At 44.8% G+C, this 14,502-nt stretch overlaps 1 protein-coding gene across 2 annotated transcripts in view; it reads left to right on the top strand.

Moving 5' to 3' along the window:
• The first annotated feature begins 7,166 nt into the window (after window positions 1–7,166).
• The window catches only part of CPPED1 (calcineurin like phosphoesterase domain containing 1), a 47,977-nt gene continuing 40,641 nt past the window's right edge, over window positions 7,167–14,502 (top strand). Inside the window, exon 1 of one of the 2 annotated variants that reach the window (XM_054842630.1) lies at window positions 7,167–7,363. In XM_054842630.1, the coding sequence (XP_054698605.1) occupies window positions 7,303–7,363 (61 nt within the window). In that variant the 5' untranslated portion in view covers window positions 7,167–7,302. The remainder of the gene's footprint in view (window positions 7,364–14,502) is intronic. The other variant, XM_054842632.1, reaches the window with a different exon arrangement.

Genomic DNA, 14,502 nt, shown 5'->3' with positions numbered 1-14,502 from the left:
TCCATCACACGTAACGGTGACTTGGGAAGACAAACGTCATCACTCTGAACATCCCCCCTTTCCTTCGTCTTCCCCCAGCTTTATATGTGAGCATGACGTCATATGGTATGGAACATCCCTTGGGTCATTGGGGTCAGCTGTCCCGGCTGTGTCCCCTGCCAACCTCTTGTGCACCCCCAGCCATCCCGCTGGTGGGTGGTGTGAGAAGCAGAAAAGGCCTTGGCTGTGTGCAAGCACTGCTCAGCAGTAACTAAAACATCCCTGAACTGTCACAAATCCAAAACATAGCCCTGCACTAGCTACTGTGGAGAAAATTATCTCCATCCCAGCCAAAACCCACTCTTGAACAGCAGCATTCGATGACTGCACCCTGCTCGTGAACAAGCCTGACTGGCCTTTGTAGTCGTAGGGTCTTGGTTTTACCTGATTTTAAAGCTAGAGTGTCTGTAGCAAAAATGGATGGAGCAGTTCATTTTGCAAGGTCACTGCGTAAATTTGCCACAGAGTAAATCTGCTAAGCCATGAATGTAGCACTCTTCTCATTCTTAGCCCACTGCTGTACAGAACATACAGCTTCCACACGTTCTCTAGTGCAGATGCCTGCAACCAACTGGCAAACATCAAAATTATCTTTAATGGTTCCAAGTCATCTGGAGAAGAGGCACTTTAGTTAATTTCTTTATTTTGCCTGCTGTACAGGGGACGTATCTTTATTGTGATCATCCTTCAGCAAATGTAGGAATGTATCGATAAGACCAAGCAATATTTCCATGAATAAAATTTTAGTTCTCCATTGTTTTAAAACCAGAAGAAGTTCGAAGAGCAGGAAAGCCACTTTTCCATTGTCAGTCAAAGTCTGGTTTTTTTGTATTTGGACGTTGGACTCTGTTACATTTCTAACAGAGATTTGAAAAATATTGGAAGGTTAAAAAATTAAAAGAACATCACTATGGGAATACACACAGTGTTTGCTGTCATTGACTTAGTTATATGAATAAGTACAACTGGAAGAAATTTGAAAAAAACACAGTGAAGGAGGAGAGTAGTTGAAGTGAAGGGCTAGCACAACACAGGTGGATTGCTTTTGCCTTGTAGGGGATGCAGTCTTGTCCTCATCTATTATTAATTTTGAAAGTAGAAGCTTTGTGGTGCATGTTGTGTCTTCACTCATAAATCAGCCTCCGTCTGCCTCTACCTGTGTCCAGATTTGATCTTTATCTCTTTTTACCCAAGGCCTGTAAAACATGTAGAGATCTTTAGACCAGGAACCAGAGAGAAGAGGAAAATGTAATTTATTGCTGAGATAATACTGTTGAAAAATGGACCCTTCTGGTTATCTAATGCTATCATTAATGGAAAAGGAAAGGTCCTTGAAATTCTGGGAAACAAAAGTGCTAGACACAGCTGAAAGAGAGTCCACACTGAAACAAAAAAAAATCAAGTACTATTTAATTTTCAAATCATATTTCCTACAAATTAAACTAAGAGGTTTGTAATAGCAATAATTACCTATTCAGCATCCTTCATCAGTCTCCGAACTCATTTTCCTCAGTCATTACTTGAGTGGAAAAAAAACTTAAATGGGTCATTTATGCTTAAATTAATCTGTGGTTTTCCCGGAGTACCTTCTTTGTTCATCTCCAGCTTTAATTACTGAAAAACATTTTGTTTTATAGAAATCTGTGGCAAAATAGATGCATCCTTCATAGTCATCCTGTTTCAGGAAGTTCAGAGACTGCTATATTAGTGACATCACAGATGGTAAAGTCAATTTTAAGATCTATTTCACATGCAAAACCTGGCACACCACAGGAGTGAATACTAATGTGTAGAAGAGTTCCATGAAGGTTTTAGGGGACCGAAAGCATTCTCTCGACTGCTGATGCAGTCTGTGGGTCAGGCTGTACTTTGAGGGCAGAGTGGCAGTAGTCTGGGACCCGTGAAGCCCAATTAATGAGCACATCACTGGCCCGATGGATGCGTAACTCCAGCTTCCACTTACACAGAGCGCAGTTCTGTGGTGTCAAACCTCTCTGCAGCAGAAGATACAACTTTGCAAAGTGGTATGACAACGGCTCCTCTTTCACAGGTCTTTTGTAATCACTGTTTTGTGTTTTTTCTTCTCAGAGTAATCTGATGTCATCATTTCTCAATGTCCAGTTTGTTATATCCTGTCAGAATGGTGATGTGCGTGTGCTTCTCAGAAACGTAACTGGTTAAACAAGTGAGCTGCAAAGAGCCTGCCTGATGAAGTTTAGGTGACCAAAATAAATATTTCCCCTGCTACGAAAGAGGATGAATTCTCTTTATACAAGAAAGGAAGAAAAAGGGAGTATCATTTTTTCAAAAATCCCAAATTGTTTGCATGTCATCTGTAATGTAAAAATGCGTTTTTCCAGTCTGAAAAATAATTTTGTGCTTTGAGCAAGGGAACAAAGGAATTTGCCCAGTACGTTTGCAATGCATTTTGAGTTAACCAATGTAACAGTAAAACAAGAATGTCCTTGTTGTAAGCCCAGTTGAAAAAACATCTAAGTGCTCTGATTGTTTATTGAATTTTAATACTTGAAGGATTGCTGCTTCTTTGATTTTTTGGCAGAAATAGCAACTGTGGTTAATGATCATCTGGGTTTTTTTTTTTTAATAAAATGTCATTTATCAGCAAAGAAGGAGAAAGGAAACTGAGAGCCATGCATACAGATGCATATACTAAATACTGCTTCTTCTGCCAGATTGCTGCTTTTGCTTGTACATTAATGGAAAATCTGTTTGTTTAAAAATAAGAAAAGTCCAACAAGTCCAAATTTTAGATCTAGATGTGAATTAAAAGCTCTTAAATCTAGATTTTCTTCTTAGACCAAGTCCAATAGTATATACCTGAGGCCTGTAGTACTCTAAAAACACACACACATATAATAGTTACTTCAAATCTATTTATATGCCTAATTCCCTTCCATTTGTGACTGGACATGTCTTGATGAGCAGCAGGAATCATGAACTTTACATAGCAGGTAAGTGCTGTCCAATTCTGACTGGAATAATTCCAGAGAACATTTAAGTCAGAACGTTCTTATCAGGATGAGGTGGCAGCCAATCGCAAATTTTCTGTGTAATTTTGGAAGTGGGTACTTCAATTAAAGCCTTGATTTTTTTCACCTAGCTCTAGCCCTGCTGGACTCCTATGCATTTTTTCTGTGTCTAGCAGTTTCAATACAAACTCATGACCCAAACATCCCCAGCTCTTCAGGAGCAGACACCTAATGTGTCAAAAATATGCACCAGATCAAGTAATTGCTTCTAGTCTAGCTCTGCCATTCACTGGAGTCATTGCTGGTCATGACTTTTGAATTTGCTGGCAGCCCGGGTCTCAATTACTCAATGAAAGGTACAAGTACTCAGTGTACCTGAAAATGAAATCTCAGGATAGAGAAAGGCAAAATCAGAGGCACCCTGAATAAAGTCGAACTCTTGAATATTTGGCAGCACACGAAATGAATGAGACATCTTACAGAAATGACCAGTAGATCTAGATAGAACATGTATCTGTGTCAGAAATGGGAATTCAGTGTGCAAAACAAATTGAGTTAAATAGTGTGTTTAACTCATTACATCAACTTTTATATCTCTCATAGTTACAGTGATTCAAGGAATATATTACAGGTTTCTTGAACAAATGGAGCCTGCCCACACTAAATGAGTCAGATAAAAATCAATTACATTGTGGATTCTTAACTGTGGAAATAATCAATGTCATCATTGTTCCCTTCCTAGCAACAAAATATTGGTCCTGGTCAACCAATCTTTTTAAGTTGGTTTGTGCAAAACATTGTTAATATTCTTCATGTTGTTTTGTGGGCCCTTTGAAAATGGAAAGCCGTTTGGTATCAAGGCCAAATGTTAACAGGACCTTTTTTTTAACACCGATAAGCACTCTTTAGTGTGGTAATTCATTTATGTTTGTGTAGAACGTCAGAGGAGCAGACCTTAAGTTTTATCATCTTCTGTAACGTTTTAGGCTCAGATTGCTCGATTTATTTATACTGGCATAGTCATCCTGGCGTCTTTTACTCCCAGCAATGGAACGGGAGACAGAGACAGAGCGGGCTAGTAGGAGATAGTACTCTAACGTCAAAACTTATAATTTTCATCCATCAGCTGTTCTGGGGAGAAGAATAGGAGGGGTATCATATGCCAAACCTTCCAAGATGTTGCATCTGCTAGGAATGCCGTCCTGTGACAGGATTTACGGGAGCTGGCGGAAGAGATTAATAGGAAAGGGACTTGATACATTGTATGCATTGTTTAGTTTCAGCGCTTGTAAGTCCACATTGTCTCTAAACAAACACAATGATGTGATTCTTTTTATATCATCAGTGTTTATTAATTGCCGTTATTTTCTCTAGCTTATCCCTCAAGGCCTCACACATATCAGCACGCACTGAAAACAGATGTTGATAATCCTGTGTGTGTTGTTGACACCTCCAACCTCCACTGGGTTCCCCGAATTCCAGATGGCAGAAAATCATTCTGTTCGATGTATAAGATTAAAATGGCTTAGTTTCAAATCTGCGTATCTGTGCTCTGTAATTTTAATTCCAATGTCTAGACCAACCCCGTTCTGTCCTTTTCACCTTTTGCATTCTTCCCTTTTTGCCATTCGTTGTCTTGTCATTTGCTGAAAATAGAGAAGGGAGTCCCTCCTTCCACCGCCGCTTTGACTGTTTTGCTCTTTATATGAATTGCTCATCAGAGATAGTACATTTTAGAATTACTTAGTTTATTAGTACTTTATCTAGGTTTCTCAAGGTGCACACATTCATACTTCAAACTGCAGAAAGTAATAAAGCAGAGTGTCTGCTGCTGTTTCTTTCAGAACTTCCAAGTTGTTAAGAACTGTAAGGATTGGCAGCACGATCTAATGTGTACTAGAATAAGTCCTAGAAGATCTGGACTCCTCAGATCTGCACTATTCTAATCACAGTCATTACTAAGCTCAACCTTACATAAGCATTTCTTTTTCAGTGCCTCCATTTCTCACTTTGTATCTATCTTACTTTCAATGTACTGCATGCTCTTCCAGAATGGTATATTCTCCTCTGTATGCTCACACTAACTTTTTAAAATTAGTAAAATTATTCGAAATTTTTACTTTATAAATAAGACTAGACACGTGGTACTGTAAATTATTTATTCAGTGTCATTATATTCATGACACTTTGTATAACAAATCAAGTCCTATGACAAAATTCTGCTGCTTTATCTAGGCCTCATCTGGAATAAGTCCATGAAAATCTATAATTAAACTAACATAGATCAGTAGTAACTTTAAACGATTTAGTCATAGTAAAATGAGTTTAGCTGTATAGCATTTGGTCCATGATCTTGGCTTCAAAAATGCATACTTCAAATTTGGCAGAGTAAAGGAAGCAGGAGAGAGCAGAAATCCCCCTCCTGCACACACACTCCCCATCCTCAGTTCTCATGTTTATATGCAAATGTTCCTTTATTTCTGCAGATGAAAACACTTGTGCGCTCAGGCTGCAAAATCACAAGAAGATGTGTTGAAATTACAAAATGGAAATTTCTTGCGGCATCCTCGTTACAGCAGACAATACTCGAGCTGATGTAGTATCAGAGGGTTCCATCTGAAGAGGAGGCAACGCAGGCATGCTGCATACTCACCACGCTCAGCACCCAGAAGGAGCTGAGCATCCTGAGGCTCATCTCTGGCCCATCCTGCAAAGAGATCAAAACCGTACTGACAACAGAATTTTGTAGAAGAGAGCCCCCTACACATGCCTGGAAAAAAAAAAAGAGCTGTGAAATTACAGAGATTTAGATGAATCTAGAAGATCTTAGAATCCACATCTCTGCCAGGTCTGATTCAGTTTTTCAGACGCACGTAACTTGCCTTAAGGAAAATGGTTGCCTTTGGCAACACATCCAGGTTAAGACGAAGGTAATTCGGTGTGCTGATCACCAGCTCACGTCCTTGTGCTACAAAAGTACAGTATGCCGTCTTGCCAAACCAGCCATGCTCTCTCTACACCGGCTGGCCTGATCTCAATGGTATCGCACTTGCAAAATTCATCCCGAGTTTAGCTGAAGTCATGCTGCAGTCATATATTCTGGTATATGGCTGCTCAGCCCTGTTAAGCAGATGAGAAGAAAATGGAAAAGAAACAGAAAAGGTCAAACATCTCTTTGGGTCATTCAGCCGATTGCTCTTATATTGGCACGAGCGGTTCCAGCACCAGACCGCGACCCTGTTCCTGTGACTGTCAGCGTACCTAGATAGGCTGCACCCGAGAGTCAAACCGCACGCCAGTATTTACTTGCTTATGGTGCCAAATGCTGCCTCATGAAGAGGGGAATTGACAAAAACTACTTAATAAAAAAGTAGCTTCCTCTAGCGCTTTCCATCTAGTGATCGTCAAGCAGTTTACAAGGCGGAATGAAACTGGTTTTATTTGTGGGCAATAATGCCCGCATTTTGCAGATGGAAAACCAGCCCAGCCACAGGAATGCATCGCAGTCGATGACAGGAACCTCACCTACTGCCTCGCTGCACATCGCACGAGGGCTGAGGCGGCACGCGGAACTCGGCTCGTCACGCGTGCAGAAGACGGGGCGTTCGACCGGGAAATCGCAACCATTTTATCCTAATTTGACCCTATTAGGTCAAAAATGGACTCCAGTCCAGCAGAGGTTAAGAAAAGCGTGCCTTGCCACGGTTACCCCCGTATTCCAGCTACGACCCGGCCGTGCGGCCCGGTGCTGACAGCGGCAGCGTTGCGGGCGGTGGGAGCTGCCGCAGCCGGGGCCAGGCCGCAGGCGCAGACTGAGGATGTCCGAGGTCGTGAGGGCAGCCCTGCGCGGTGCAGCCGAGCCTGCCAGGGCTTTTGGGGGACGTCGGCTTGCTTCGGTTCGCAGGTTGGGAAAAAACTGAAAACGAAGGCAATCTATCACTTTGTTAATTACTGCTGACTTACAAGCCAGACGTCTGCGGGGCAGGCCCCGCTCCCGGAGGCCACGCTCCCCCCCGCGGGTGCCGCCATGTCGCCCCACGCAGCCCCCGAAGATGGCGGCACCCGCGGGGGAGCCGCCCGCAGCGCCCCGGGGCCGCGACCCGCCTCTCTCCCGGCGGAGCCTCTGCCTCCCCGCCGGCCCCGGCTCGCCCCCGCCGCCGGGGGCTTCTCCCGCCCGCGCCCAGGCACCGCCCCCGCGGAGGCGGTGCCGCCCCCTCGCCGGCCGGGGCCGTGCGGCGGCTGTCGGTAGCGGCCGTGCGGGAGGGAGCGGGCTATGGCGGCGGGGGACGCGTTCCTGAGGGCCCGGGGCAGGACTCTGACCGCCTTCCGCCCAGGTATGCCCGTGGGGCCGCGCCGGGAGCGTCGGGCGGAACCTCTGCGAAGGGCTGCGGGTGCCGGCGGGCTCTCTTCCCCGCCGCGCAGCCGGGCGGGTGGTGCGGGAGGGGCGTGCGGAGGGGAGGCCCGCGGCTTTCCCCGCCGGCAGCGGGAGGAGCGCCGGGGAGCGGGGGGGGGGGGGGGGGCGCGAAGGACTGGGACGGGCCTGGGGCCGTCTGTCGGCGCCGGGAAGGCCGCGGTAGGGAGCCCCTGCCCGGGGCAGCGGGCGGCACTCGGCGTGCTGGCGGCGGGGCCTCGGCCGAGCGCGGGGCCGTGGCAGCCCGCTGCGCCCGCCCAGCCGTGCCGGGGTATGCCCGAGGCCTCCGGGCCGTCGCCGCGGCAGCTGGAGAGCGGAGGCGTCTTGAGGCGGCTGTGCCGCCCCCGCCGTCCTGCCCGGCCGCAGCGCGGGCGGCTCCGGCTCCAGCCGCGTCCGAGGGCGGGCTCCCTGCACGGTGCTCGTCGGCGCTGCTGAACCGGGTCTCCCGGCTGTGAGACCGCCGGTGCCGGCACCGTGCTGCCCGGTGCGTGTGCCTGCGGCGGTGACAGCGTTGTTAGGGCGCTGAGGTGAAAGGCAAACCGTAACGTACCGGGCGCAGCTCGGCAAGATCCCGGGTCCCCTCGGCGCTGCGGGTCCCAGCCGGGTCCCGCTCCGGTTAACGCAGGCACCGGCTCTTCCCGAGGCGTGCGGCGGGGCTCGCCCCTCCGGCGGGGAAGGAGCCGCGGACGGCAGCGTCCTGCTGAGCCGGGCCGGTGCCTGCATCGCACCCGCATGGCACCCGCCGCAGGCTCCCTCCAGGGACGGAGGTTCTGCGCTGTGCCCGGGGCTTTCAGGTGCATGGCTGGCTCTGTGCTAAGAAACCTTTGCCTGGTGCCACGCGTGTGAGGTGTTTTAGTTCCCTGTATTTGCTTATAAATGACAACTTGCACCGGTTTGGCGAGGTGGGCAAGGCTATTCCATCCCGACAATTTTGTGGTATTTTCTTGGGTTTCATTGGAAATATTTGGCTTTGCTTGTTGCCAAATAAAGAAAAATCACCAACTCTGAGCGTGTGAAGTAGATGCATACAGTCGTTCTGGCAACCTATTAATTGCAGATGGCGTGGTTGGTTTGGAACAGAACGCCTAGCATTTGTTGAGGGGACAGATGGCAGACAAGCCATCTAGTTATATCAACTGTATAGTGAAATTGTAACAAAAGGAGTGTTCAATGGCAGTGTAAAAATTTCCGAACAAAAGCTTTATCGAAGTACTTCCTGAAAACTTCCTTAAGTGTGGAAGAAAAAGTGTGATTTGGGTGTCTGTTTTCCAGGAGTGTTCCTTTCTTCTGAAGTCTCCTTGTTTGTCATTCTTTAAATAAGAATTAAGACTTTTCTTACCGACTGGTTGTTTTTAGTCTTGTTCAGGACTTTTTAGGCTATCATAGCCCAGCTACCATCTTCAGGTACAATGTTTCTTTGTCAATAATTTACTTAGCTCTTACTTAAGAGGCTAAAGTTCAACACAACCTTTTAATAACTAAATGATTGGGGAAAAAACAGAAACAAGGGCTGATAAAACTGAGGCAAAGTTTCTTGGAGTTTAAGATGAAAATCGGTTATCTGTGTTTAGTTGTTTTCCTCAGTCTTTAGGTTTCACTCCTGTTAAACAGGTAGCTGCACAAAACATTTACTACCACTGCTGTGGCTGGGCACACTGCTTCCTCTTAAAATTTGCGAGACACCATTCAGGGCTTAACTTCCTTTTTGCCTTACTACCCTTTCTGCAAAATCCCACGCCCTGTCCCCTAATAGTAATTTGTTCAGTCTGCTTTCACGTAACGTGGAGGTTATACCTGTAACCTGCTCTAATCTACTCTGCGTGTGTGACGCGTGAATCAGAAGCTCAGGGTTAGGGATCTGAATTATCCATGTAATCAATGGAGCGTATTAGCAAACAGTGCATAAATACCCTGCTTCATTGGCAAGAGACCTCTGCATGCTTTGGCTTTACTTTTTTAATAAATTCTACATGTCTCTTCTACCCATATGAATTACACTTCAGATGTCTACTACTTTTATTAGTATTTTAGTGAAGAAACAGGGCCATATGTTTGGGTAAATTCTGTCTTCACCACCTCTCCCAAAAAGTCATGGGGTGTTTTGGTTTGATTTGGGCTGTGGGCTTTCTTGTATCCCAAGTATGCCAGTAGCATGCTGCGCAAAGAATTTCCATGAAAGTAGGTAGAGCACTTTTTTCAAGTAACTAAACAAGTGATAGTACCGTCAGCTTAACTGGTTGAGAAGTGTCTCTGTTCTGAACCTGTCTTTTGCTACTTCTAGCTGATGGTTCCAAAACCTTTATGTGGAAGAGGAGGATAACCAGCATTGCATCCTCACGTTCTCAGTTCCACCTGCGATTTTGTGTTCCTCTGTCATCCTCCCTCACCAAGATTTTTGCAAGCTCTTTTAAGTTTATTCAGTTGCTTCTCATATGTTTTTATTCTGCTCTGTTCTCTGTTCCTTTCCGATCTCTGCTTTTTTGCCGCTACTGAATGTTGAGGTGACTTTTCTTTGTAGCACTTGGCTAGAACTATGGCTTATGTGAAGTTGGTGCTGTTTTTCCCATGTGCACTATCCTGCACTCTTCTGAATTGAAGTTCATTTACTTTCTTGAGCAGTGACTGCGTAACGAAGTCTCTCCCCAGTTCTTCACAACCAGCCCTTATTCTCATGCACCGAAGGGTTTAGTTTTAGCAAATTCACTTCCTTGCTGTTCAGTTGCTGTTACAGATTGTTCTGAATTTGTTGAACAGTATAGGTCCCAGTACAGATTCAGGTGGGATCTGTGTGTCTGTCCTTTTTTCTTACCAGTTGTTTATGCGTGTGAGGACTTTCTTTCATATTTCCAGACAGCTTGGCTTCCGTAAGAGTCTTTGGTGAGCAATTGGCAGATACCTCCTGGAGACAGCATCAGGTGGATTTCCCTAGCCCATGTAAAAGCTGAACAATCAGTAAGTGCAGTAGTTATGGTCCGTGTTTCAGTTTCCATTACCTACAGGTGCCAGTTTAGCAGTCAGTAGTTAGCAGATTGCTCAGGAAACCCTTGTAAAAGTAGGTGTGATCCTGGCCGTCGTCCTGCTCTGCCGGTGCACAGGCAGTTTTAAGCAGGAGGTAACTAACTCCCCAGGGGTTAGCTCTTTTTCACTTTTGGCTTCTTCTGTGGATGCCACCTAATCCCAGTGGTTTGTTGTTATTCATGTCTATTTGTTGAATCATCCACTGGTATTTTGATTTGAGACAGATCCAATGCACTGTCTGTAAAGCAGAATTCTGGCATTCATTCAGTCTTCACAAGTTCTTTCACAATAAACATGGATAAAAAAATTCACATTGTTTTTCTGCTCTGCCTTTGAGTGCATCTTGCATGTCTGGAACATCTGTTAGCCATAGTGAGTGTCTGGCAGGCTACCTGCTCCGAATTCCTCTGAAAAGGGCTTTATTAGTTTTCAGATTTATGCTATTTCCAGTTGTTCTTCACTTTTTTAGTTTGACTTCTTGGACTCTTGTATCTAACCTTCCAGTGTGTAAAATCTTTCCTGTTTTCTTTATTTGGATGCTTCAGCTTTTTGAAGGACGCTGTCCTGCTCTTACTGGCATCCTTACGGCTGCTGTTTACGTTGTTTACTCAGTCTGGATTCTTTTTGGTCTTTCTGAAGTTCTTAGTAAATGCTGTGCATACGGTCTGAGCCTTGGGGTAGTGTCTTTGGATAGTTTCCATGCTGCCTTCAAGGATTTTTGCACTTTTTAAAAGCATCGTAATTACATATAATTTGCCTTCCTCTGAAATTAAATACAACCGCAGTTGATTTCTTATTTTTTCTTGCCTTCATATGAGTGTTGGATCTTGGCACATTCTGATTACTGTTCTAGAGCTCTTCAACAGTAGTATTTTTGAGCACTGATCAGAACTGCTTTCCAGCTAGCATATTCCATTCCCAATACTGTCCCTAACTCTCGTATGAATTAGGCAAATTTTTACGTGGGTTTTCAGCAACTTTCTGTGACTTCACCTTGTCATTATGCAAGCCACCCCCCTTCACACCTACAGTCTTGGGATGTAAAGCTTCTGTAATGAGTTTACACGTTAAATTTGGGGGTGAGCGTAAAGGCATGACTAGAGTTTAGCATTCTGTGGCCCTCAGTACAAATAAACTGTATCTGAGGGGGCATTTCCTACTTTGATAGTTATTGAAGAAGTTTAAGATATAGACTTTTAAAAAGTAGATAAATTTTATCTTTTAAAATAGATAAAACGCCTAGTTTATTTGAGAAACTGTATTCTGTCATTTTGTGTTTCTGCTGACATCTCTGTAGTTTAGGCTCACTGTACATCACTTGTACAATAATTACTCTCTTAAAGGGTTTTATTTTCTCTCTGAAAAATGTCTTTTGATACCTGTTTTGAAGGGGGTTTTCCCTCTGATGCATAAATTTGCACCTTCCGTAATAGGTTGCCTTGGTCATTCATAGTTGTACCTTTGGTAGTCTCTCAGGTACACGTGGAAAATACAGCTGAAAAGAACACATATTTCTTTATATTGAAATCTCTTGTATTTGGACATACAGACAATAACAATGGGGATTTTGAAGCCACAGTAATTGGTAATGTTTTAGTATTAAACAAGGAATTATTAAGGATTTAGTGCAAGTCCTTTATTGGTTTTCAGACTACTCCAGAACGGAGAGGAATAAAACCAAAGTCCTTTAAAGATAAACTATGAAACAATGGCAAGGAAAAAATGTTACCTTTGGTATTGTTTATGATGCATAAATACTGCCTTCACTTAAAAGATTCCATTTTCCTTCCTGCCTATAGATTCTTCAGAAAAACAAGGTTGTGCTTCTTGCCCAATTTACCTAGAGAGTCACGGGCACACGTTGTAGGCAGAGACAGCTCAGGGCAGGGAACCATGTACTATTTTGTGGTCTTTCAGAGAAGTGAAATTAATCCCCCGGCAAACCCAACGTGAGAATGAGGGCATCTTTCGTATTTCCTACTGCCCGTGGTATACTGAGCGAGCGTTAGGCGTGCGTCCACGTCCACGCTCCTCTGATACAATAGTGTCTGTGGGGAGGCTGTGGACAGGAGTAACTTTTCATCACTAATTTGTTTCCATGAAATGCTGTAGGGCGTAGAGGAAGAAGAAAACCAATGTACTGTTGAAACCAACCAATGTACTTTTAAGAAAATCCCACCAGGGAAATACTGGAAATCCCCCCAGTACTGCGTGGCTGTTGGAGACCAGCTTGCAGTGGTTGATGTGAGCAATCTCTAGATATGTGTGTTTGTGGTCCTTGGCGAGGAGGGAAGAAAAGGGAGGAGAAATTAGGAAAAGCGAAAGGGGAAGAAATAAAGGCACAGCAGATATTAGCTGTTGTCCTCTAGAAATGGTGAGGTTCGGCTTAAATCCCACCTAGGTCCTTGAAGTGTCTTGTGCGTGATCACAATACATGGCTAAGGCTTTCTCCTGTGAATTGGTGCTGGCTGCTTTGGCCCTTCACAGGATTAATCCTTAGATAAAATTAGAAGCTGGCACCATTTTTCAGCCTATGCTACTAAAAATACATTGCATTGATCCTCTCTCCATACTTTGGCATGTATGGGAGCAGAAAAAGAGTGGGAAGCTATTGAAACTGAGGCATAACAACATGTTCTGAAGTTGGACTTCTTCCGTGGCGATCAGCTGTGCAGCTCTTAAGGAGGCCTGGGAACACAACGGGTTTGGAGTAGTAGGTGTTTCGTGTGGCTCAACATGTAAGAGCAACTCCACAGACATTATTTGTCCTTTGGAAATGGAAACTGTACGTACACCAGTTATCTGAGAAATCAGCTGACTTTTGTCTGGCATTTGCGTTTTCTTATTGCTGTGGTAAATTCAGAAAGTTGCAGCTGGCCTCAGTGCTCACAGGGATGAAGAGCCAATTTGCAGGCGTTCTCAGCTCCGTTCAATTTGCGACACAAGGGAGAAGGCAGAAAACGTTGTTTATTAATTGAATCCTAATCTTCTGTTTCTTTAGCTAGCATGCATGTTGTCTAATACAAAGCTCATCTAAAGGCTTGAAAATGAAACTCCTAGCAAGAAGGATGCTTTGTCGTTCCCATAAAAGTCGTTGCTTGCCACGTTTGAAGGGAAGATCTGTACGTGCTGTTTAACTGACACCTTGTGGACACCACCTGGGACCTGGATCGTGACCAGATGAGCGCTACAGAAGCAGCTGCTCTGCTCCCACCACGTGTGCCCAGTGCTGTTTGTTACCAACCTCTGCCAGACTTTGGCAGTCCCCTAGCATAGCAACAGAACGATTTGTCTGAGCACTCTTCTTGGAATTCAGTGCAAAGTCCAGAAAAATGGTTCAAACAAGTTTTTGTGGTCCCTGACTTACTGCTTAAGCAGATGAGGCTCGTTTGCACGGCCTGCAGTACCTGTTCTGCCTGAGGGTGCCAGCAGGCAGCTGGCGGGGGAGGAGGAGGGTGCAGAAGTCTTGTTAATGATGATCTGAACACAGTCCGTTGATAAATCATTTAACTGTTAGGCAAAAGATTTCTGGATCCATCCATGGTAGTGGAAGATGCTCTTACATTCTGTTTCTCATTGCGGCCCTCTTACCACGTTGGTCTGTTGGAAGAGCACTCGTGCAGGCGTGCTCCTGGAGTTCTAAGCAAAATTAGCGACATTGCACTAGTTGCAGCCCTTTAGCCGGACTGATGTTATGGCTCACACAGATAAGGGAAAACTGGCATGCACTCCTCTGCAGACAGACCAGGGAGGGCAACGAGGAGTTATTTCCTGGGGGACCTGAATTCAGAACAGGCTCAAGAGTTGGTGCAGGTGCAAGTTTGCACTAGTGGGCGTGCACCAATACAACTCTCTTCATGATGTTCTGTTTTTATTTATAGTACTTTATAGTAATTGAAACGTGTTCCTGATAAACAAAAACTTAAGCTCTAAGTTTAAACTGAGCGTCGCATATTATTTTGTTCCCATATATTCTTTTGTTTCGTGGGGAACAAAATCCGTAAGTACTAAACTAAATCAGCAAGTACAGCTTGATAAGTAATA

The sequence above is a fragment of the Grus americana genome, chromosome 15, assembly GCF_028858705.1.
Source record: "Grus americana isolate bGruAme1 chromosome 15, bGruAme1.mat, whole genome shotgun sequence".
NCBI classification, from domain to species: Eukaryota; Metazoa; Chordata; class Aves; order Gruiformes; family Gruidae; genus Grus; species Grus americana.
The sequence above is the reverse complement of the archived record's forward strand: the minus strand, read 5'-3'. Positions and strand labels throughout refer to the sequence as shown.